Source organism: Ranitomeya imitator, chromosome 1 (assembly GCF_032444005.1).
Source record: "Ranitomeya imitator isolate aRanImi1 chromosome 1, aRanImi1.pri, whole genome shotgun sequence".
In the NCBI taxonomy this organism is placed as follows: Eukaryota; Metazoa; Chordata; class Amphibia; order Anura; family Dendrobatidae; genus Ranitomeya; species Ranitomeya imitator.
The window spans coordinates 448,669,268-448,691,998 of NC_091282.1; the positions used below are offsets into that span (position 1 = coordinate 448,669,268).

Here is a 22,731-nt window from a genome sequence, read left to right on the forward strand (position 1 = left end):
TATTTAACTGCACCTAGTGCTTTTATCTTGGCCTCCAGTCAATGTTCTAGTATTGGACCTGTTTCCTCGTGGATCGTTCCTGTGGCCTGCTGCTCTGCATAGCTAAGTTCATCTTTGCTATTTGTTTGCTGTTTTTTTCTGTCCAGCTTGTCAATTTGTTTTTTTCTGCTTGCTGGAAGCTCTGGGACGCAGAGGGTGTACCTCCGTGCCGTTAGTTCGGTACGGAGGGTCTTTTTGCCCCCTCTGCGTGGTTTTTGTAGGGTTTTGTGTTGATTGCAAAGTTACCTTTCCTATCCTCGCTCTGTTCAGAAAGTTGGGCCTCACTTTGCTAAATCTATTTCATCTCTACGTTTGTCTTTTCATCTTAACTCACAGTCATTATATGTGGGGGCTGCCTTTTCCTTTGGGGTATTTCTCTGAGGCAAGGTAGGCTTATTTTCTAACTTCAGGCTAGCTAGTTTCTCAGGCCGTGCCGAGTTGCATAGGGAGCGTTAGGCGCAATCCACGGCTGCCTTTAGTGTGGTTGGAGAGGATTAGGGATTGCGGTCAACAGAGTTCCCACGTCTCAGAGCTCGTTCTTGTTGTTTGGGTTATTGCCAGGTCACTGTATGTGCGCTGACCTCTATGTCCATTGTGGTACTGAATTACCTTTCATAACACCCTTTCCTTACCCGCTGGCTGCATGCTGGCTGCAATATTGGATTGAAGTTCATTGTCTGTCCTCCGTAGTACATGATTTCACAAGGCAATCTTGCCTTGTGCAGGCGTGTACTATGGAGGACAGAGAATGAACTTCATTCCAATATTGCAGCCAGCATGCAGCCAACGGGTAAGGAAAGGGTGAATCAAAAACCCCGCCTCCATGGCTGAAGATTGTTCCCTCCAAATCCAGGTAAGTGTCCCTTTAAGTGAGGCCTGCAGTTCTTTTGGATGATTTTGTGGGGTCTTTTGTGACCTCTTGGATGGGTTCGCTGCACTCTTGGGGTAATTTTGCTCAGCCGGTGACTCCTGGGAAGGTTCACCACTGTGCCATATTTTCGACGTTTGTGGATAATACTGCAGTGCGCAGGCGCTGGGCCTCTGACTTTTCCGGCGCCTGCGCACTGCAGTACTTTCCTCTGCCCTTAACAGGGCAGACAAAGTACGCCTGCGCCGGAGCCGCGGCGTGAAGACCAGAAGAGGACATCATGAAATGAAGATAGGAGGCGCCGGAGCGGACCTGAGACACCCATTTGACCAGACCGCAGCGGGACCGCCCCTGGGTGAGTGTCTAACGTCTTTTTTTTCCTCTTTCAGGTAACATCGACGGCTTATCTACAGCATTACAGAATGCTGTAGATAAGCCCCTGATGACGGTGAGCTTACCTCACCATCGATTTTGGGGGTGACAGGTTCCCTTTAAGTGATTTCTTGATTGATAACAGGTGTGGCAGTAATCGGGCCTGGGTGGGGCTAGAAAATTTGAATTTCACCTCCCAAAGATGTGATAAACCATAGATAATTTATGTTTGTTTGATGTTTTGTTTTGTTTTTCATTTTCTTTTTTTTTTTTTTTTGGGGGGGGGGGGGCTTTTCCACACAGGGCTCTGTAGGTTTGGATTTCTTTTTCCCTTAATAATAAAGGCTTTCATATAAAAACTGCATGTTGTGTTTACTGTTGTTATCTTTAATATGTAAATTTGTTTGGTGATCTGACACATTTACTGTAAGTGTGACAAACATGCAAAAGAATAGGAAAAGGAAATCAGCAAGGGGGCAAACACTTCTTCACACAACTGTATAACAGACGTGTGATTGCAATAATTTTCTGGAAGAAATAGTTGTTTGTTTGTTTGTTTTTTTGCAACGATTTCAAGGCTCCCAACACTTTTTTGGCCATGACTAATTTAAATATATATTACTAGATGGCAGCCCGATTCTAAAGAATCGGGAGTCTAGAATCCATATATACTTTATTTATTCAAATGTAAGAATAATACAATTAATAAATAATAGTAAGAAAGAACAAAAATAATAGGCAGTATATGGAGAAAACCCCAACAAAAGTTCAAAATTGGTGTGAAAATGTCACTGAACCACTTCACAACTAAATATATATAGTTTTGGTAAATGGTATTATCATTTTTTTGACGAAATTCGGCAGGAGCTTGAAGAGCAACGTCACTGGGCCCGCCTCCACGCAGTAGAAACTTGCTGTGAGGTAAAAATTCAAAAATCACACCAAAATGGCGGGCGGAGTGTGTCACAGTACGGCACGTTTCTCATTGGTCGCTCGCAGCAGGCGGCAACCAATCAGACACTGGACACTGTTGACGTCACTTATCTCCGGACATTAGCTCCGGACATTAGCTCCGGACAAAGCCACGGAAGTTGGCACAAATTGCAGGAAGTAGTATTCTAGGCAATTATATATTAGACAAATATTTTTCCTTGTTTTAGTGTCTTAAGAAAAGTTTAGTCGAGGTGAACCCTTCACTTTTAGGACATACAAGTGTGTGATGTGTATTATGTAATGGATCTCTTGTAAAGGTACCGTCACACTAGACGATATCGCTAGCGATCCGTGACGTTGCAGCGTCCTCGCTAGCGATATCGTCCAGTGTGACAGGCAGCAGCGATCAGGCCCCTGCTGTGCTGTCGCTGGTCGGGGAAGAAAGTCCAGAACTTTATTTCGTCGCTGGACTCCCCGCAGACATCGCTGAATCGGCGTGTGTGACACCGATTCAGCGATGTCTTCACTGGTAACCAGGGTAAACATCGGGTAACTAAGCGCAGGGCCGCGCTTAGTAACCCGATGTTTACCCTGGTTACCATCCTAAAAGTAAAAAAAACAAACAGTACATACTTACCTACCGCTGTCTGTCCTCCAGCGCTGTGCTCTGCACTCCTCCTGCACTGGCTGTGAGCGTCGGTCAGCCGGAAAGCAGAGCGGTGACGTCACTGCTCTGCTTTCCGGCCGCTGTGCTCACACAGCCAGTACAGGAGGAGAGCAGAGCACAGCGCTGGAGGACAGACGGCTGTAGGTAAGTATGTAGTGTTTGTTTTTTTTACTTTTAGGATGGTAACCAGGGTAAACATCGGGTTACTAAGCGCGGCCCTGCGCTTAGTTACCCGATGTTTACCCTGGTTACCGGCATCGTTGGTCGCTGGAGAGCGGTCTGTGTGACAGCTCTCCAGCGACCAAACAGCGACGCTGCAGCGATCCGGATCGTTGTCGGTATCGCTGCAGCGTCGCTAAGTGTGACGGTACCTTTAGAGTAGGCTGTGCATAATAATTCAACTTTATCCCGCCAATTAAAATGTTGCACAATATCAGTCTGATGACTTGCTGTGTGTTTAATTGTATCAATATTTGACATAACTGTTCAAGTGTCATTCCCTTTCTCCTCCCTCCTCCAACTCCTCAAACTACATAGTGTATAGTACAGTGGTATCCGATTAGAGAGATTGGGCAGTTTAGTTTCCTTGTGGTAATTGGAGCTCTCATCACTCATTTGTAACTTTTGTTTGTCATTTTTTTCTTTTTTTATGTAGTAATGTATTATTTCTTGTGCCAACAGCAAATCCATGGAGTTTGGGCACAGGATGTTGTCGATGGGACCTGTGTGGCAGTAAACAATAAATATAGACTAATGGCATTTGGATGTGCCAAGTATGTACCAAGCTTATTTATTGTGCAATAAAATTTGCATTGTTGCCTAATGACATGAACTGTATAGAGTGTGATACATTGTATAGCATAAAGTGATTGTCCACCCTTAAATCCAAATTTTAGATATACATGTTATTTATATAGGTCTAAAATAATTTGCTGAATGATTTCATAATATATGTGTATACGGGCTGGAGTTCCGTTTTCTGGTAAAGAATTGTAGATTGACAGTATAGATAGTTAAAGGGAACCTATCAGCAGAATTGTGCTGCTTATCGCAGCATGAAATACCAGCAAGCTCCCTGATTACAAAGAACTATGTTTCAGAGATAACCAATCTGAAATAGCAGGTATGAGAAGTCTCTTTTTACCCAACTTAACCTAGTGGGGTTTTCTGCAACCAATTTGTAATACACCTACTGTACATTACCGGAAGTGGCTTTTCAGGTCTCCTGGAGTGTGGCCACCTGAGTGGCACTGTTGTGATCCAGCTGAGATGACCCCATCATCTGGTCAAATGACTGTGAGGGCTTCACCTGCCTCCAGCCATGCCCTGTTAAGCTAGAGTGCTATATGTAAAGCGCATGCATAGAATAATCTGATGGCTGCATGTTTTCTGTATGTGCTTTATTTATAGCCCCTGATTCATCAAAGCGATTAAGCCAGAATGCAACTTTTGGCTTTTCCACACTATTTTCGGCAAACTACGCAAAAATAGGCAGAACGGGTTCGGGACACCACTACTCTTCTTATTCGTGTTTAGCTGTGGTGTACCTTACTCCCGATACCTTACTCCAGTCTGTGACTAGAGTAAGATTTGTGTTAGAGAGAAATTGTGGTGGTGTGGTAACAACTATGAATATGCATGGAGTGACAATCATGCATATGAAATTATCCAATGGAAATCAAAAAGTACATGCGAAAGGAGGACTGCACATTCCAAAAATGAAACTTTATTATGAAATGTCACTATTATTTACAGCATTTTTTCACTCTATATTTCTATTTTGATCAATATCGCTGTTGCCGGAGTTTTTTGTTTTGTTTATTTTTGTGTGTTCCAACTGCATATCTGCACCCATTATTTTGGTTTGAGGACATTGTCTATTCTTGCTCATTATCCTAGACTGACACATATTACCATATACACCTTTGGTGTTTTTAATTGTTTTCAATCGCTCTGTTACATTTTTTGTATTTTTTTTTCATAATGTTTAATTTTTTGGACGTGCAGGTCTCCTTTTGCATATACTTTCTTCTAACTCTGTTGTCGGAATACCCGGGGCCAGGGGCTCCTTCCCTGTCCCTAACGCTAGGGGCGCTCTTACTATCCCTGCTCCTTGGATAACTTCTGATGGTGAAGACAAGGAGTACCTTGCTGAACTCCTGAACCAGCCCCATATCTGTCCCCATCTCCCACCCAGGGAAGTGGGGAGTAATAGTGTATGTATATACACATACCAAACTAACAAGGGAGCATATACAGGGATAAATGAAAATACCAAACATACAAATATGCATTTGGACAACTAAGAGGAACGCTAGGAAGAAAAATAAGGATAACCAAATAGGAGAGGATTAGGATTTTCACACATCCGAAACACCAAGCATCAGTCACAGATCAACCCTCCAAACCAACAACCGACTCCTCCACTCCACATCAGGCAGTAAAAGAGTAAGGCTTCTTTCCCACTAGCGTCGGGCCGAGGTTACCGAAGCTAGCGTTGTCTCCGCCGCACAACGGGTGCAGCGGATGCTGCTTTTCAGCGCATCCGCTGCCCCATTGTGAGGTGCGGGGAGGTGGGGGCGAAGTTCCGGCCGCGCATGCGCGGTCGGAAAAGACGGTCCGTCGGCTGCAAAAAACGTTACATGGAACTTTTTTTGCGGCCGACGGTCCGCCACAACACTGCGCAACCGTCGCGCGACATGTGGCAATCCGTCGCAATGCGTCGCGTAATGTTAGTCAATGGAGAAAAAACGCATCCTGCAAACACTTTTGCAGGATGTGTTTTTTCTGCAAAACGACGCATTGTGACGGATTGCAGTTAACGCTAGTGTGAAAGTAGCCTCAGACTGGAGTCACACTAGTGTTTGGCATGGGATGCGATATGCTAATGACCCTCGGCTCCTGCTCTGATGCGTGCCGGAGCTGAGTATCATGCTACTGAGCTCATCCACTTGCACAGCTGCGGAGAAATTGAACAAATTAATTTCTCAATCTCCTCTGCTGCCGGCATCGGCATATATATCACAGCACTCAATTGATATCCAAGTGCTGCGTGTTGTCACTTGCACCCTTAGAGTTAAATGGGTGCGAGTGAACAGAGTCTTGCTGCCAATTTTAGCATGCTGTGATTGTTCTCACATGTCGATTCAGCATGAGAAAATAATCGCAAATCTGAGCTGCCCCATAGAGTAACACTGGACTGAGTGCTATGAGATGTTTTATTGCATCCGTTATAATAGATGAATGTGGATAAAATCCACGCTGCTGCAACAAATGATGGATCCAGATATAGTTATAAGATGTTCGGGTGGTTTATTCAACGCGTTTCGAAGCTCATGGCTTCTTCAGGAAGTTTCCACAGTGCTCCGGCCTAACACTGGCAATCCAGATTGCCAGAGGAGAGTATATATAGAGAGTATATATAGGAGAGAGGAGTGGCCAATACTGAACAGCTGGGATCATCCTCGCAGGAAGGCTTCAGAGACTCTAAGCTGACCAGTTTATCCCTTCACTGCTAACAGATACCTGCACCATTCAATATGAAGGTGAAGTGCTTCTAATCAGTGCAAGAGTACGTGAAATCAGATTCTCTGGTCTTCTGAGTGCTCTCTGTCGTAATAAACCTGTGACGTACTTCTTGTTTACCATTGGAGTAAGATTTGTGGCGAAGTTCAGAGGCGCACATCACTTGTCAGATGCTTCTGATTCATTAGGTGGGGTGCGCCTCTCCATTAATCTGGAGCCTTCTGACTCCACCAAGACCAGTGTTGTTCACGCCGATCTTGCGATATCAGCCCCATGCTGCTGTACCCTACCTCATACATGAGGCATCATTGATAATATCCCATTGACGTGGTAGGAGATGGCAAAGCTCTGACGCAACTAGATGATGTGACGTAGTCACAGCTGCGGCACAACTGGAGACAGCAATTTGTTTCCATAAAGCAAAGTTGGGTGGAAATAGGCGAGAGGAAAGCCACCCAGTGGAGTATTCTCCCGTTCTGTCTCCTTTGAATTTATGAAATTGGGGAAAATTAATTAAGTTAAGTTGCAAAAAAAAACAAAACAGTTTATTGTATGGCCCACGGCATCCAGTATTCTGATGTTGCTGAATGAATGCTCCACTATGGTTCGTTGCGAGAAGAAACCAGCACTGTTTGATAAATCTGCCCCACTCTCCGTCTGGACGGTATTTCATGCTGACCTTCTTTATTACAACATGTAGGGTTGAGTAAAAGGATTTGCTGGTCCAGAGCCCTAAAAGAATCCTAGCATCCTCTGCTCCTCTACTAATTATTAATCCTGACACGACGTCATGCTGGCCTACCAATCCGATGTGGCGTTGGGGATGCCGGTGGGTAGAAGGAGATTCGCTGGTCTCTAGTTTTGACTACCGAATGCGCCGCCGTACCAGGGTCCTGCGACTTTTTGCCCATCTCTAGTAGTATGAATCCTTATAATCCATTTAAAGCACGTTCTCAATGAATAAAATTGTTCTGACTGATTTTATTTCAAAAGAGTTCATGAATTTTCTGTTTTTAGTATTACCAGTGATGCTTCTCTGTGCTTGTTCGATTACTTTTATATTATTTAGACAATTGTAAATTCTGATTGGTGGACGAGAGACGACGCGGTGAATCTCTTGATGTGCTGTGTAATTGATACACTGTTCATGCAAGACAAAAGCCTGTCTCTTCTGCAGACACCACGCTTTTATTTCCACTTGTGTAAAGCTGTGCAGCTGACACTGATCACTGCATCTAAATCCGTTAAAGAGCTCTTTACCCGGCCTCCACAGTACCACACACGACACATCACTATGGTTTTCTAATCCAGTGGTGGCTTACATGATGTTCTTCACAGCATTGTGTATATATTTAGTGCTTGTATTTTTCTCATGGCTTCCAGCTAAAGCAAAGTCCAAAAATTTGAGGCAAACAAATCCTATATAGAAAAGAAATACCAAATAATATTGAAAATAAATCAAAAAAGTAAATATTCCACAAAAAGCATATACCCCAAAGAAAATATTTACTGACCACAAATACAAAAATTAAATTAATAAATTTTATTATTTAAGAAAGACATAACACAATTAATAACATTTTTATTTAAAAAAAAAAAATAAATATATATATATATATATATATATATATATATATATATATATATATAATCTAGAAAAAAATACATATAGACAAAAAAATACATATAGACAAAAAAATAATAATATAATATAAAATATAGACCAGTATGTGGGGGGGCTACGGCACACAAAAGCTGACTGGTACAAAAATCAATAATAAGTTACCAGGTAAATGAGAAATATGATCACGTAAAAATATATTAAATTAAATAATACAACGGCTAAAATATATATGACAGTTATTCACAATGAAATGTACAAAGTATATATAAAAATAACATTCAATAAATAATATTTCATATAATAAATAAAAATAAATTTTTTTTTGCAATTTAATATGTGCACATAAAAAATATAGAAGTTTTTTAATGAGATACAATAATAATCAAATGCATATCCATGTTTGATGAGCCTATAATTGATACATAATTGGCGATATGACAATATGTGTATGAGAAGTGTAAACGAAAAAACAGTGAAAAAATAAAATGAGTGAAATAACTATGAAAAAAATATACTATAAATCATACAAAGTAGGATAAATAAAAAGTGTGCGTAATAAAAAATCTATGAATATATATGAATATATATAATGAAGTGATGAAAAGTAATAAAAAATATATATAATAAATGATATGTAACTATATACGTGTAGATTAATATAATATGTATGATTATAGTGATAATACTATGTGAGTGAAATAAAGTAAAAATAATATATTATCAATGTGGTGATGTAATAATAATAAGTGAATAAGGAGTGAAATAATATAAAAGTAACATATAACTTGATCAGTAACCGGTGGTATATCAAAAACATGGAAATGACATTTGATGAAATTTGATCTCATATGAGTCCTGCACGAGGTAGGCACATAAATGATATGAGTAAAAAACAAATACAATATAAGCAGTAAAAATGTGAGCCGTGTATACCAACCAGGATATGCGCGCCACAGCCCCCTCACACACCACTCGAACGCACGTTTCGCAACCGCTTCGTCAGGGAGTTCACTGCGCTGTGGCGCGCATATCCTGGTTGGTATACACGGCTCACATTTTTACTGCTTATATTGTGTTTGTTTTTTACTCATATCATTTATGTGCCTACCTCGTGCAGGACTCATATGAGATCAAATTTCATCAAATGTCATTTCCATGTTTTTGATATACCACTGGTTACTGATCAAGTTATATGTTACTTTTATATTATTTCACTCCTTATTCACTTATTATTATTACATCACCACATTGATAATATATTATTTTTACTTTATTTCACTCACATAGTATTATCACTATAATCATACATATTATATTAATCTACACGTATATAGTTACATATCATTTATTATATATATTTTTTATTACTTTTCATCACTTTATTATATATATTCATATATATTCATAGATTTTTTATTACGCACACTTTTTATTTATCCTACTTTGTATGATTTATAGTATATTTTTTTCATAGTTATTTCACTCATTTTATTTTTTCACTGTTTTTTCGTTTACACTTCTCATACACATATATTGTCATATCGCCAATTATGTATCAATTATAGGCTCATCAAACATGGATATGCATTTGATTATTATTGTATCTCATTAAAAAACTTCTATATTTTTTATGTGCACATATTAAACTGCAAAAAAAAATTTCTTTTTATTTATTATATGAAATATTATTTATTGAATGTTATTTTTATATATACTTTGTACATTTCATTGTGAATAACTGTCATATATATTTTAGCCGTGGTATTATTTAATTTAATATATTTTTACGTGATCATATTTCTCATTTACCTGGTAACATATTATTGATTTTTGTACCAGTCAGCTTTTGTGTGCCGTAGCCCCCCCACATACTGGTCTATATTTTATATTATATTATTATTTTTTTGTCTATGTGTATTTTATTCTAGAATATATATATATATATATATATATATATATATATATATATATATATATATTTATATATTTATATATATTTATATATTTATATTATTAATTGTGTTATGTCTTTCTTAAATAGTAAAATTTATTAATTTAATTTTTGTATTTGTTGTCAGTAAATATTTTCTTTGGGGTATATACAAAAATTTGAGGCACCTGAGATTTGATTTAAAAAAGCTTTGATTCCAATTTTGTTTTAAATGCATCATGCAATGTTTCAGTCACATCCTGCCTTTATCAAGAAAATGATAAAATGCAGCAAGTACTGGCAAACATTTATACCCCATTTGGATTGGGCTCAACCTTTTTTTCATCTCTTAGCCCATCCCCACCGTCGTGCTAAACCTTTACATGACCTCCAGGGAGGTTGTGATTGCCAATCCTACCATATACTTCAAGTATTTGCCAACCAACGTATGAAGTTGGGGCTTTTCAGGTGACCATCTACTATATAATTGTCTAAGGCTCACTTCTGTCTGTCTGTCTGTCCCGGATATTCATTGGTCGCGGCCAGCCAGTGGGCGTAGACAAATGGGCAGGGGAGGCCAGGAAGTATGCAGAGCGAGTCCCCGCGCACTCCGTGCAGGCCCGGCCAGAAGCGCTGCAAAGGGGGCGGAGTCACCATGAGGAGGGTGGAGCCAGCCGGGACCATGGGCGCGGTTGGGCCTACCTAAATTAGCGGCCGCGGTCATTGGCGACAGCAGGAAACAGCGCAGCACATGCGGCGGTGACAGCTGCGGACGGAAGGTGAATATATACTACGTGGGCTGTGCAATATACTCCGTGGCCTGTGCTATATACTCTGTGGCTGGGCTATATACTATTTCACTGTGCAATATACTACGTGGGCTGTGCTGGGATCTCTGCTAACATGTAGTAATCGGGGCACCCCTGATAACACAAGGATATTAATAAGCTCTGTTTACATCTAAACGTAGCGGGATCAACCATTTATCAGTTTGCCCTGTGCGTCATCACCCACTGTGCTCTTCTTTCCTTTCCCTAGTGGTTCTGTACTTGTATACACAATAGATAACGCAACTGGCGCTATGCAGCTTTCTCATAAATTGGAGCTTACTCCTAAGCAGTATCCAGGTAAGTCCCTAATAATTCTCTCTTCATTCTGTGCACACAATTTCAGATTCTTGGGTGTTTCCTTTTTATAATAATTTAATTATTTTCTTTAATGCTTTTTTGGTGGGGAAAAATAACTTTTAGAATTTTTATTCTTGAATGAATGTACTAATGATTTAAAATTCTTATTTAAAGGTATGTGTGCTAGTAGCCATGCTTTATAGGAGATATAAAATGTTATTATCTTGTACAGTATCTGTCAAAAGTTTGGACATACCCGTTCAGGCAAAGGTTTTCCTTGTCCTAAGGCTACGGTCTAACTATCAGTATTTGTCAGCCAAAACCAGGAGAGGGTGAAAAATGCAGAATTGGGGCACTTGTTTCTATTCTACTTTTCCTCTGATTGTTACTCGCCTGCTTTTAGCTTACAAATACTGATGTAAAATACTGACCAAATACTAACTGACTGAGTGTGAGCATAGGCTTATTGGAATGTGCACATTGCGGTTTTGTTGCCATCAGTCTGAATCTACAAAGTATCAAATATTCAACTCCTGGCAAAAATTATGGAATCGCCGGCCTTTGAGGATGTTCACTCAGTTGTTTAATTTTGTAGAAAAGAAGCAGATCACAGACATGGCACAAAACTAAAGTCATTTCAAATGGCAACTTTCTGGCTTTACGAAACACTAAAAGAAATCAAGAATAAAACATGTGGTAGTCAGTAATGGTTACTTTTTTAACCAAGCATTGTGGAAAAATTATGGAATCACTCAATTCTGAGGAAAAAATTATGAAATCACCCTGTAAATTTTCATACCCAAAACTAACACCTGCATCAAATTAGATCTGCTCGTTAGTCTGCATCTAAAAAGGAGTGATCACACCTTGGAGAGCTGTTGTACCAAGTGGACTGACATGAATCATGGCTCCAACACGAGAAAAGTCAATTGAAACAAAGGACAGGATTATCAAACTCTTAAAAGATGGTAAATCATCACACAATGTTGCAAAAGATGTTGGTTGTTTACAGTCAGCTGTGTCTAAAATCTGGACCAAATACAAATAACATGGGAAGGTTGTTAAAGGCAAACATACTGGTAGACCAAGGAAGACATCAAAGCGTCAAGACTGGAAACTTCAAGCAATATGTCTCCAAAACAGGAAATGCACAACAAAACAAATGAGGATCGAATGGGAGGAAACTGGAGTCAACGTCTGTGACCGAACTGTAAGAAACCGCCTAAAGGAAATGGGATTTACATACAGAAAAGCTAAACGAAAGCCACCATTAACACCTAAACAGAAAAAAACAAGGTTACAATGGGCTAAGGAAAAGCAATCGTGGACTGTGGATGACTGGATGAAAGTCATATTCAGTGATGAATCACAAATCTGCATTGGGCAAGGTGATGCTGGAACTTTTGTTTGGTGCCGTTTCAATGAGATTTATAAAGATGACGGCCTGAAGAGAACATGCAAATTTCCACAGTCATTGACGATATGGGGCTGCATGTCAGGTAAAGGCACTGGGGAGATGGCTGTCATTACATCTTCAATAAATGCACAAGTTTATGTTGATATTTTGGACACTTCTTATCCCATCAATTGAAAGGATGTTTGGGGATGATGAGATCATTTTTCAAGGTGATAATGCATCCTGCCATAGAGCAAAAACTGTAAAAACATTCCTTGAGAAAAGACATATAAGGTCAACGTCATGGCCTGCAAATAGTAGAAATTCACCGCACACTCTTATACGTTAGTTTGCAGGGGTGTTTTCACACTTTTATTCCAAAAGTTACTCTCAAACAGAAAAATAGACCACAAGCAGTGTAGAAATATAGTTTGATATAACAACCCAACGTTTTGACCCTCCAGGGTCTTAGTCATGGGGTTACTTGGTTGTGGAGCATGTGGCGAGGGACCCTTAAACTTAGAGTACCCGAAACTGCTGAAGGTATGGTGTCCAGGGTAGTAGAGCGGCGCGTCCGCGTCCTAATCGGTGTGCCGAGCACCGCACACCGATTAGGACGCGCCGCTCTACTACCCTGGACACCACACCTTAAGCAGTTTCGGGTACTCTAAGTTTAAGGGTCCCTCGCCACATGCTCCACCTTTTAGTCTGGCATCCAAAACCAAGTAGCCCCATGACTAAGACCCTGGAGGGTCGAAACGTTGGGTTGTTATATCAAACTATATCTCTACACTGCTTGTGGTCTATTTTTCTGTTTGAGAGTAACTTTAGGAACAAAAGTGTGAAAACACGTCTGCAAACTAACATATAAGAGTGTGCGGTGAATTTCTACTACTAAGTTCTGGGGCCATCACGGTCCGTTACGCCAGCACCTCATAATTTAGACCAGAGTGCACACCATTTTTCTCTTTATTATGGCCTGCAAATAGTCTGGGTCTCAATCCAATTGAAAATCATTGGTGGAAGTTGAAGAAAATGGTCCATGACAAGGCTCCAACCTGCAAAGCTGATCTGGTAACAGCAATCATAGAAAGTTGGAGCCACATTGATGAAGAGTACTGTTTGACACTCATTAAGTCCATGCCTCAGAGACTGCAAGATGTTATAAAAGCCAGAGTGCAACAAAATACTAGTGATGTGTTGGAGTGTTTTTTTGTTTGTTTGTTTTTCATGATTCCATAATTTTTTCCTCAGAATTGAGTAATTCCATACTTTTTCCCTATGCTTGGTTACAAAAAGTAACCATTACCGACTACCACATTTTTTGTTCTTGATTTCTTTCACTGTTTCTTAAAGCCAGAAAGTTGCCATTAATGTGTGTTAACCTTGGGCCCTATTCATCCTGTGTTTCTGCAGTGTGTCCTGGCTTTCTTCTGATTCCCTCTAAAATTTGATTCAAGCAACTGCCGATGGGGCCACACGCTGCACGACAGGGCCACAAACTGCAGTGACACAGAACAGAGTTCAAATCAACTCAGTCTGTGTTTTTTCTTTGAACGTGTCTGTTTTTTTTTTAGTTGGGCAGTTTTTCTGAATTCTGGGTAAGATTTTTCTAAAGTATACCAATTTTACTTTGATGACCAATGTACACCCCCTGGCATTCTCTCAAGCAGCTTCATCAGGTAAATGCCTGGAATAGCTGTAAAACAGCTCTGAGGAAGTTCCCATAGGCGCTGAGCACTTGCTGACTGCTTCACTTTTAGGCTACTTTCACACTAGCATCGTGTGACGGCCGTCGCAATGCGTTGTTTTGGAGAAAAAACGCATCCTGCAAAGTTGCCCGCAGGATGCGGTTTTTCTCCATAGACTTGCATTGGCGACGCATTGCGACGTATGGCCACACGTCGCATCCGTCATGCGACGGATGCGTTGTGTTTTGGCGGACCCTCGGCACAAAAACCGTTCCATGTAACGTTTTTTTGTGTGTCACGTCTGCCATTTTCGACCGCGCATGCGTGGCCGAAACTCCGCCCCCTCCTCCCCAGACATTACAATGGGGCAGCAGATGCGTTGAAAAACTGCATCCGCTGCCCCCGTTGTTCATTTTTTTCACAACGTGCGTCGGTACGTCGGGCCGATGCATGGTGACGACCCCGTACCGACGCTAGTGTGAAAGTAGCCTTACTCTGCGGTCTAACTCTTCCTAAGCCATCTCAGTTGGGGTAATGTGGAGGCCATGTCTTCTTATTCAGCTCTCCATCTCTCTCCTTCTTGGTCACATAGCCTGGAGGTGTGTTTTGGGTCATCCTGTTGCAGTGCAAATGAAGGTCGCAAACAAAATGGGATGGTGGGCTGTTACCAACTGGGTCACCAGCAAAGCACCCCCACATCATAATGCCTCACCCCTCGAACATCTGCTCACCTTTTCTGCAGCTCACAAAGCGTGTTGGTGCAAAAAACCTCAATTCAAATGTCCACTGATCTAATATCCAATCCTTTTGTTTCTTCTTGTTTGCGTTCCATAGTAGTGGCATCTTTGCAGCAATTTGATCATAAAGGCCTGCTTCCCACGGTCTCCTCTGGACTGTTGGTATTGAAGTGTGTGTGCTACTTGATTTCTGTGTATCAATTATATGGACCATTATCTGACGTGCTTTCAATTTTTGGCTTCTAAAGCTGGCAACTCTAATGAACTAATCTTCTGCAGAATTGGTAATTCTTGGTCTTCAGTCAGGGGCAGTCCTCATGAGAGCCAGTTTCTTCATAGTGATTGATTGTTTTCTTGACTGCGCTTGAAAATGCCTTCAACGTTCTTCCAATTCTTGGTATTGAGTGACCATCATGTATTTACGTAATTATGGACTGTCTCTTTACTTGGTTGAGCTGTTCTTGACATATTCTGGCTTAGGACAATTATGGAATATGACTTAGCACTGCCTGGATCTGTGTGCCAATACTATTTTTGCAAACCACACTTGATGATTGTAAAGATTTTCTGAAGGCTGGTGTTCCACAACTAACCTCATGACAAGGCATACTTGTTCATTGGAAGCTATTCCAGGTGACTATCTGATGAAGCTCCTTGAGAGAATGCCAGGGGTGTGAAAGGTATTTGTCAGAGTTAAAGGGGGGTATTTTGAGGAATCTAAAGTGTGACACACATTTTGGCTTGTTTCACACCTTTACTTCTTGTTTCCATATGTGTTCCTTTATGGTTTTGCTGCTTTTAGCCAGAATCTACATTGTGCACATTCCAATAAGGGCAAGGAAAACTGCATGAACAGGTATCCAAACATTTAACTAGTACTGTACATATATATGTTATAAAGAGAACCTGTCAGCAGGATTGTGCACAGTAACCTACAGACAGTGTCAGGTCAGCGCCGTTATACTGATTAAAATGATACCTGGGTTGATGAAATCCGTCTTGTGGTTGGTTAATCTTTATTTTCAGTTAATAATATGCTCGTGCTCCGTGGCGGCCTGTGGGGGTCTTCATGTGGTGTTCTGCTTAGGTATTCATACTGATGGCTTATGACAGGTCACTGATCCCTCACTGACCTGCTCCCTATTTTACATACTGAATATGTATTGAGAAAAAAATCACATTCAGCATACTGGTGTGGCAGCGGCACCACCTACGCTGCTACATAATCACATCTATAATATGTAGTGATGAGCGAGTATACCCGTTGCTCGGGTTTTCCAGAGCGCGCTCGGGTGGTCTCCCAGTTTGTGACAATTTGTGACTGCTCAGAGATTTAGTTTTTGTTGACTCAGCTGCATGATTTACAGCTATTAGCCAGGCTAAGTACATGTGGGGGTTGCCTTGTTGCTAGGGAATCCCCACATGTAATCAAGCTGTCTTGTAGCCGCAAATCATGCAGCTGCGGCAAGGAAAACTAAATCTCTGAGCAGTCACAAATACTCGGAGACCACCCGTGCGTGTTCTGGAAAACCTGAGCAACGAGTACACTCACTCATCACTAATAATATGCATTAAATTATTTTATTTAGTAATATTCAGGGTGAGCCATTTATATGGAGACACCTAAATAAAATGGTAATGGTTGGTGGTATCAACTTCCTTTTTGTGGCGCATTAGTATGTGGGAGAGGGAAAACTTTTCAAGATGGGTGGTGAACATGGTGGCCATTTTGAAGTCGGCCATTTTGAATCCAACTTTATTTTTTTCAATGGGAAGAGGGTCATGTGACACATCAAACTTATTGAGAATTTCACAAGAAAAACAATGGTGGGCTTGGTTTTAGCGTAACTTTATTCTTTCATGAGTTATTTACAAGTTTACAGGCTTCCAGTATCTGTTGTTTCAGATGCTGCACATCTCGTATCTTCACATGTTCCACATCTTCTATGCTGTGAAGATACGAGATATGCAGCATCGGAAACAGATACTGGAAGCCTGTGCTAGCATTTCTTCTGCGGTGTTGCGATCAGTGTGTCAAGAGTGGGAGAAGAGGGTTGCATTGACAATCCAGCACAATGGGCAGCACTTTGAACACATGTTATAAGTGGTCATAAACTTGTAAATAACTCATGAAAAAATAAAGTTACATTAAAACCAAGCACACCATTTTTCTTGTGAATTTCTCAATAAGTTTGGTGTGTCACATGACCCTCTTCCCATTAAAAAAAAAATACAGTTGGATCCAAAACGGCCAACTTCAAAATGGCCGCCATGGTCACCACTAGTGATAACTCGTTCCTCGGGTTTTCCCCAGTACGCTCGGGTGGTCTCCGAGTATTTATGACTGCTCAGAGATTTAGTTTTTGTTGACACAGCTGAATGATTTACATCTGTTACCCAGCCTGAGTACATGTGGGGGTTGCCTGGTTGCTAGGGAATCCCCACATGTAATCAAGCTGTCTAGTAGCCTGAAATCATGCAGCTGTGGCAAGGAAAACTAAATCTCCGAGCAGTCACAAATACTCAGAGGTCAACCGAGTGTGCTCTGGAAAACCCGAGCAACGAGTATACTCGCTCATCACTAGTCACCACCCATCTTGAAAAGTTTTCCCCCTCCCATATGCTAAAATGCCACAAACAGGAAGTTGATATCACCAACCATTCCCATTTTATTTAGGTGTATCCATATACAGAGGGGCAAAAAAGTATTTAGTCAGTCAGCAATAGTGCAAGTTCCACCACTTAAAAAGATGAGAGGCGTCTGTAATTTACATCATAGGTAGACCTCAACTATGGGAGACAAACTGAGAAAAAAAAATCCAGAAAATCACATTGTCTGTTTTTTTATCATTTTATTTGCATATTATGGTGGAAAATAAGTATTTGGTCAGAAACAAACAATCAAGATTTCTGGCTCTCACAGACCTGTAACTTCTTCTTTAAAGGGAACCTGTCACCCCGTTTTTTCAGATTGAGCTATAAATACTGTTAAATAGGGCCTGCGCTGTGCGTTACTATAGTGTATGTAGTGTACCCTGATTCCCCATGTATGCTGAGAAATACATTACCAAAGTCGCCGTTTTCGCCTGTCAATCAGGCTGGTCAGGTCGGGTGGGCGTGTTCACAGCGCTCTTTTCTTCCCCAGCTTTCCGTTTGTGGCGTAGTGGTGTGCGCATGTCCAGGGTCCGAATTCCCTGCGCCCACGTGAAGACACAGCGCGCGATCTGCGCTGTCATCCCTTTCATCGGTGGGGGCGGCCATCTTCCTGGGGCCGCGCGTGCGCAGATGTAGTGCTCTGCTGCACGGGGCTTCAGGAAAATGGCCGTGTGATGCCGCGCGTGCGCAGAAGAGATCGCGGCGGCCATTTTCCCAAAGCCGAGATGCAAACTCGGCTTTGGGAAAATGGCCGCCGCGATCTCTTGTGAGCACGCGCGGCATCCCGCGGCCATTTTCCTGAAGCCCCGTGCAGCAGAGCACTCCATCTGCGCACGCGCGGCCCCAGGAAGATGGTCGCCCCCACCGATGAAAGGGATGACAGCGCAGATCGCGCGCTGTGTCTTCACGTGGGCGCAGGGAATTCGGACCTTGGACATGCGCACACCACTACGCCACAAACGGAAAGCTGGGGAAGAAAAGAGCGCTGTGAACACGCCCACCCGACCTGACCAGCCTGATTGACAGGCGAAAACGGCGACTTTGGTAATGTATTTCTCAGCATACATGGGGAATCAGGGTACACTACATACACTATAGTAACACACAGCGCAGGCCCTATTTAACAGTATTTATAGCTCAATCTGAAAAAACGGGGTGACAGGTTCCCTTTAAGAGTCTCCTCTTTCCTCCACTCATTACCTGTACTAATGGCACCTGTTTAAACTTGTTATCAGTATAAAAAGACACCTGTGCACACCCTCAAACAGTCTGACTCCAAACTCCACTATGGTGAAGACCAAAGAGCTGTCAAAGGACACCAGAAACAAAATTGTAGCCCTGCACCAGGCTGGGAAGACTGAATCTGCAATAGCCAACCAGCTTGGAGTGAAGAAATCAACAGTGGGAGCAATAATTAGAAAATGGAAGACATACAAGACCACTGATAATCTCCCTCGATCTGGGGCTCCACGCAAAATCCCACCCCGTGGGGTCAGAATGATCACAAGAACGGTGAGCAAAAATCCCAGAACCACGCGGCGGGACCTAGTGAATGAACTGCAGAGAGCTGGGACCAATGTAACAAGGCCTACCATAAGTAACACACTACGCCACCATGGACTCAGATCCTGCAGTGCCAGACGTGTCCCACTGCTTAAGCCAGTACATGTCCGGGCCCGTCTGAAGTTTGCTAGAGAGCATTTGGATGATCCAGAGGAGTTTTGGGAGAATGTCCTATGGTCTGATGAAACCAAACTGGAACTGTTTGGTAGAAACACAACTTGTCGTGTTTGGAGGAAAAAGAATACCGAGTTGCATCCATCAAACACCATACCTACTGTAAAGCATGGTGGTGGAAACATCATGCTTTGGGGCTGTTTCTCTGCAAAGGGGCCAGGACGACTGATCCGGGTACATGAAAGAATGAATGGGGCCATGTATCGTGAGATTTTGAGTGCAAACCTCCTTCCATCAGCAAGGGCATTGAAGATGAAACGTGGCTGGGTCTTTTAACATGACAATGATCCAAAGCACACCGCCAGGGCAACGAAGTAGTGGCTTCGTAAGAAGCATTTCAAGGTCCTGGAGTGGCCTAGCCAGTCTCCAGATCTCAACCCTATAGAAAACCTTTGGAGGGAGTTGAAAGTCCGTGTTGCCAAGCGAAAAGCCAAAAACATCACTGCTCTAGAGGAGATATCATGATTAAGGGTGCTTTGTCACCTGAAACGCGTAGATAGTGTTTTTTATCTATACTGTGCTGATGTTTTATCCTCTGCTTCCCATATGAAGTGAATAAAGTACCAAGTTTTTACTTTTCACTGCCTCGTCGAGCTGGAATTCTTTTTCTAGAGGAGATTTAGGATTATTTCGTCTAGAAAAAAGACGACTGAGGGGCGATCTAATAACCATGTATAAGTATATAAGGGGACAATACAAATATCTCGCTGAGGATCTGTTTATACCAAGGAAGGTGATGGGCACAAGGGGGCATTCTTTGCGTCTGGAGGAGAGAAGGTTTTTCCACCAACATAGAAGAGGATTCTTTACTGTTAGGGCAGTGAGAATCTGGAATTGCTTGCCTGAGGAGGTGGTGATGGCGAACTCAGTCGAGGGGTTCAAGAGAGGTCTGGATGTCTTCCTGGAGTAGAACAATATTGTATCATACAATTATTAGGTTCTGTAGAAGGACGTAGATCTGGGGATTTATTATGATGGAATATAGGCTGAACTGGATGGACAAATGTCTTTTTTCGGCCTTACTAACTATGTTACTATGTAGATCTGCATGGAGGAATGGGCCAACATACCAACAACAGTGTGTGGCAACCTTGTGAAGACTTACAGAAAACGTTTGACCTCTGTCATTGCTAAAAAAGGATATATTACAAAGTATTGAGATGAAATTTTGTTTCTGACCAAATACTTATTTTCCACCATAATATGCAAATAAAATGTTAAAAAAAACAGACAATGTGATTTTCTGGATTTTTTTTCTCAGTTTGTCTCCCATAGTTGAGGTCTACCTATGATGTAAATTAGACGCCTCTCATCTTTTTAAGTGGTGGAACTTGCACTATTGCTGACTGACTAAATACTTTTTTGCCCCACTGTAAATGGCCCACCCTGTACATTTATTCTGAGAAAAAAATTCTGTCTCAAAATAGCACCGGTCGATAGATGTTCAGGCGCCGCCTGCACCATCTTGGAGACTATTTATTTTTTTCCCCCTAGCAAAATGGTGTCTGCACAGCAGCTTCTATCAGTACCTGATGGATGTTACTGCACAGGTGGCACCGGTTCCATTTTGAGACAGAATTTTTATTTTTTTTCAGAATAAATGTATATCATTAAATAAAATAATTTAATTCATATTATAGATTCAATCATTCTGCATATTACATTCAGTATGTAAAATAGTGGGCATGTCAGTGAGGGACCTGTCAGAATTCATCATTATGAATAGCTAATCAGAGCACCACATGAAGCCCCCCACAGGCCGCCCCGGAGCACAAGCATATCATTAACTCAAAACTGAAAATAAAGATTAAACAACAGCCGCAAGACAGATTTTATCACCAGGTATCATTGTAATCAGTATAACTGCGCCGACCTGACACTGTCTGTAGGTTACTGTGCACAATCCTGCTGACAGGTTCTCTTTAAGATTTATGGAGAACATTATAAAGGTCATCAATTTACTTGATGTAACTGGTTACATTAGATATCTGGAACAAGACTGGATCAGTGAAGTTAATACGATGGTCACCTGATTACAGTGTTGTCATGGTGACTTGGGAATGTGGAGGACTTTCCCTGTGGAGCGTATTTGGAGCGCATCTGATTTGTACTCTTGGAGGAGACTTTGCGTAAGTAATCAGTCTGCTTTTTTTCTCTTCTGTGTCTTTTACCTGTGCGCATCTCCTAATTCATGTGTCCTGACAAATGGTTATTAAATCACAGTTCTCATATAGAAATATATAATGGTGAATGACAGTCATCTCCTTGTTAAAGAGAACCTATCACTTCCGAGAAAATCACAAAGATTGACAGTAGATACAATTATAAGACTTTCCTCAAATGAATATTATTAGTAATTCCCTCAATATTACAGGGGTGCAGGCTTTACTGAATCTATACAGCATCTTAATGCTGCATAGAGCTTATGCTCTGACAGGCAGGATACGTGGTGAACTTCACTTTTTGTTTTTTTTTGCTTTTTGTATCATTGGTCCATAGAATGTTATAAGAAAGTACATTAGTTTATTTTTGTGTTTAAAAAAAAAAATAAAATAAAATATCTCAATACAGAGACAATTAATGAGTCTGAACTTTTAGTAAAAGTAGAATATTATTAATCGGCGAAAGAATAGGATGTCACCAATATCCTGCTCAGATAAAAGGAAGTGGAAAAAGCTGCTGCTAAAAGGTTAACGGCGGGAAAAATAGCTGCTTGTAAAGGGTTAATTAACTGGAGGAGGACATGGCTGGATATAAACGGTTAATATGAGTCTCACTACATTGATGCATATGAAGGGAGCCTTCCTCACCTCCTCCTGAAGCTTCTGAATATAGGATACTCAATCTTCCATTCCCACATATATACCGTAGCTACATCCAGCATTAGAAGCTAGAAGGTTACCAGCATCGTTGGTCGCTGGAGAGCGGTCTGTGTGACAGCTCTCCAGCGACCAAACAGCGACGCTGCAGCGATCCGGATCGTTGTCTGGATCGCTGCAGCGTCGTTAAGTGTGAAGGTACCTTAAGACTACAGCACACATTTCCCCATGTGCGGACAAGCTGCCAACAGCCTCCCCCTACACACTGATATTTCCCAGCTCAGAAGTCTTGAGTAGCTGTCAAAATGGGGGGACGGCAGAGACCTTGATGTCTGCTTTATCATATTAACCAATGAAGACCGAGCGCCAAAAATTTACCTCTCCTGATCATGGGCTTTAACCTTGCACAACTTTGTAATTTTATGGAACATGTTTTAAGCTTTTGCTCCTGCAATAAAGCAGCAGGTCTAATCCCTCACCTTGCAGACACAGCCATGGACCCTAGGTAGAAGACAGAAGTGGTCATAAACCCCTTCCGTTTTAACAGCACTACTGATGGTTGTCTAGCGCTTGGCAATCAAGCAATTGCTGGGAGTCTGCCGGAATAGCAG

The 22,731-nt window shown here is 41.5% G+C and overlaps 1 protein-coding gene across 2 annotated transcripts in view; it reads left to right on the forward strand.

Annotated features, from left to right (window-relative positions):
• The window catches only part of RIC1 (RIC1 homolog, RAB6A GEF complex partner 1), a 225,152-nt gene that overhangs the window by 123,807 nt on the left and 78,614 nt on the right, over positions 1-22,731 (forward strand). For both annotated transcript variants that reach the window (XM_069764353.1, XM_069764361.1), the window contains exons 7-9: positions 3,561-3,652; positions 10,997-11,085; positions 21,286-21,430. In XM_069764353.1, the coding sequence (XP_069620454.1) occupies positions 3,561-3,652; positions 10,997-11,085; positions 21,286-21,430 (326 nt within the window). The remainder of the gene's footprint in view (positions 1-3,560; positions 3,653-10,996; positions 11,086-21,285; positions 21,431-22,731) is intronic.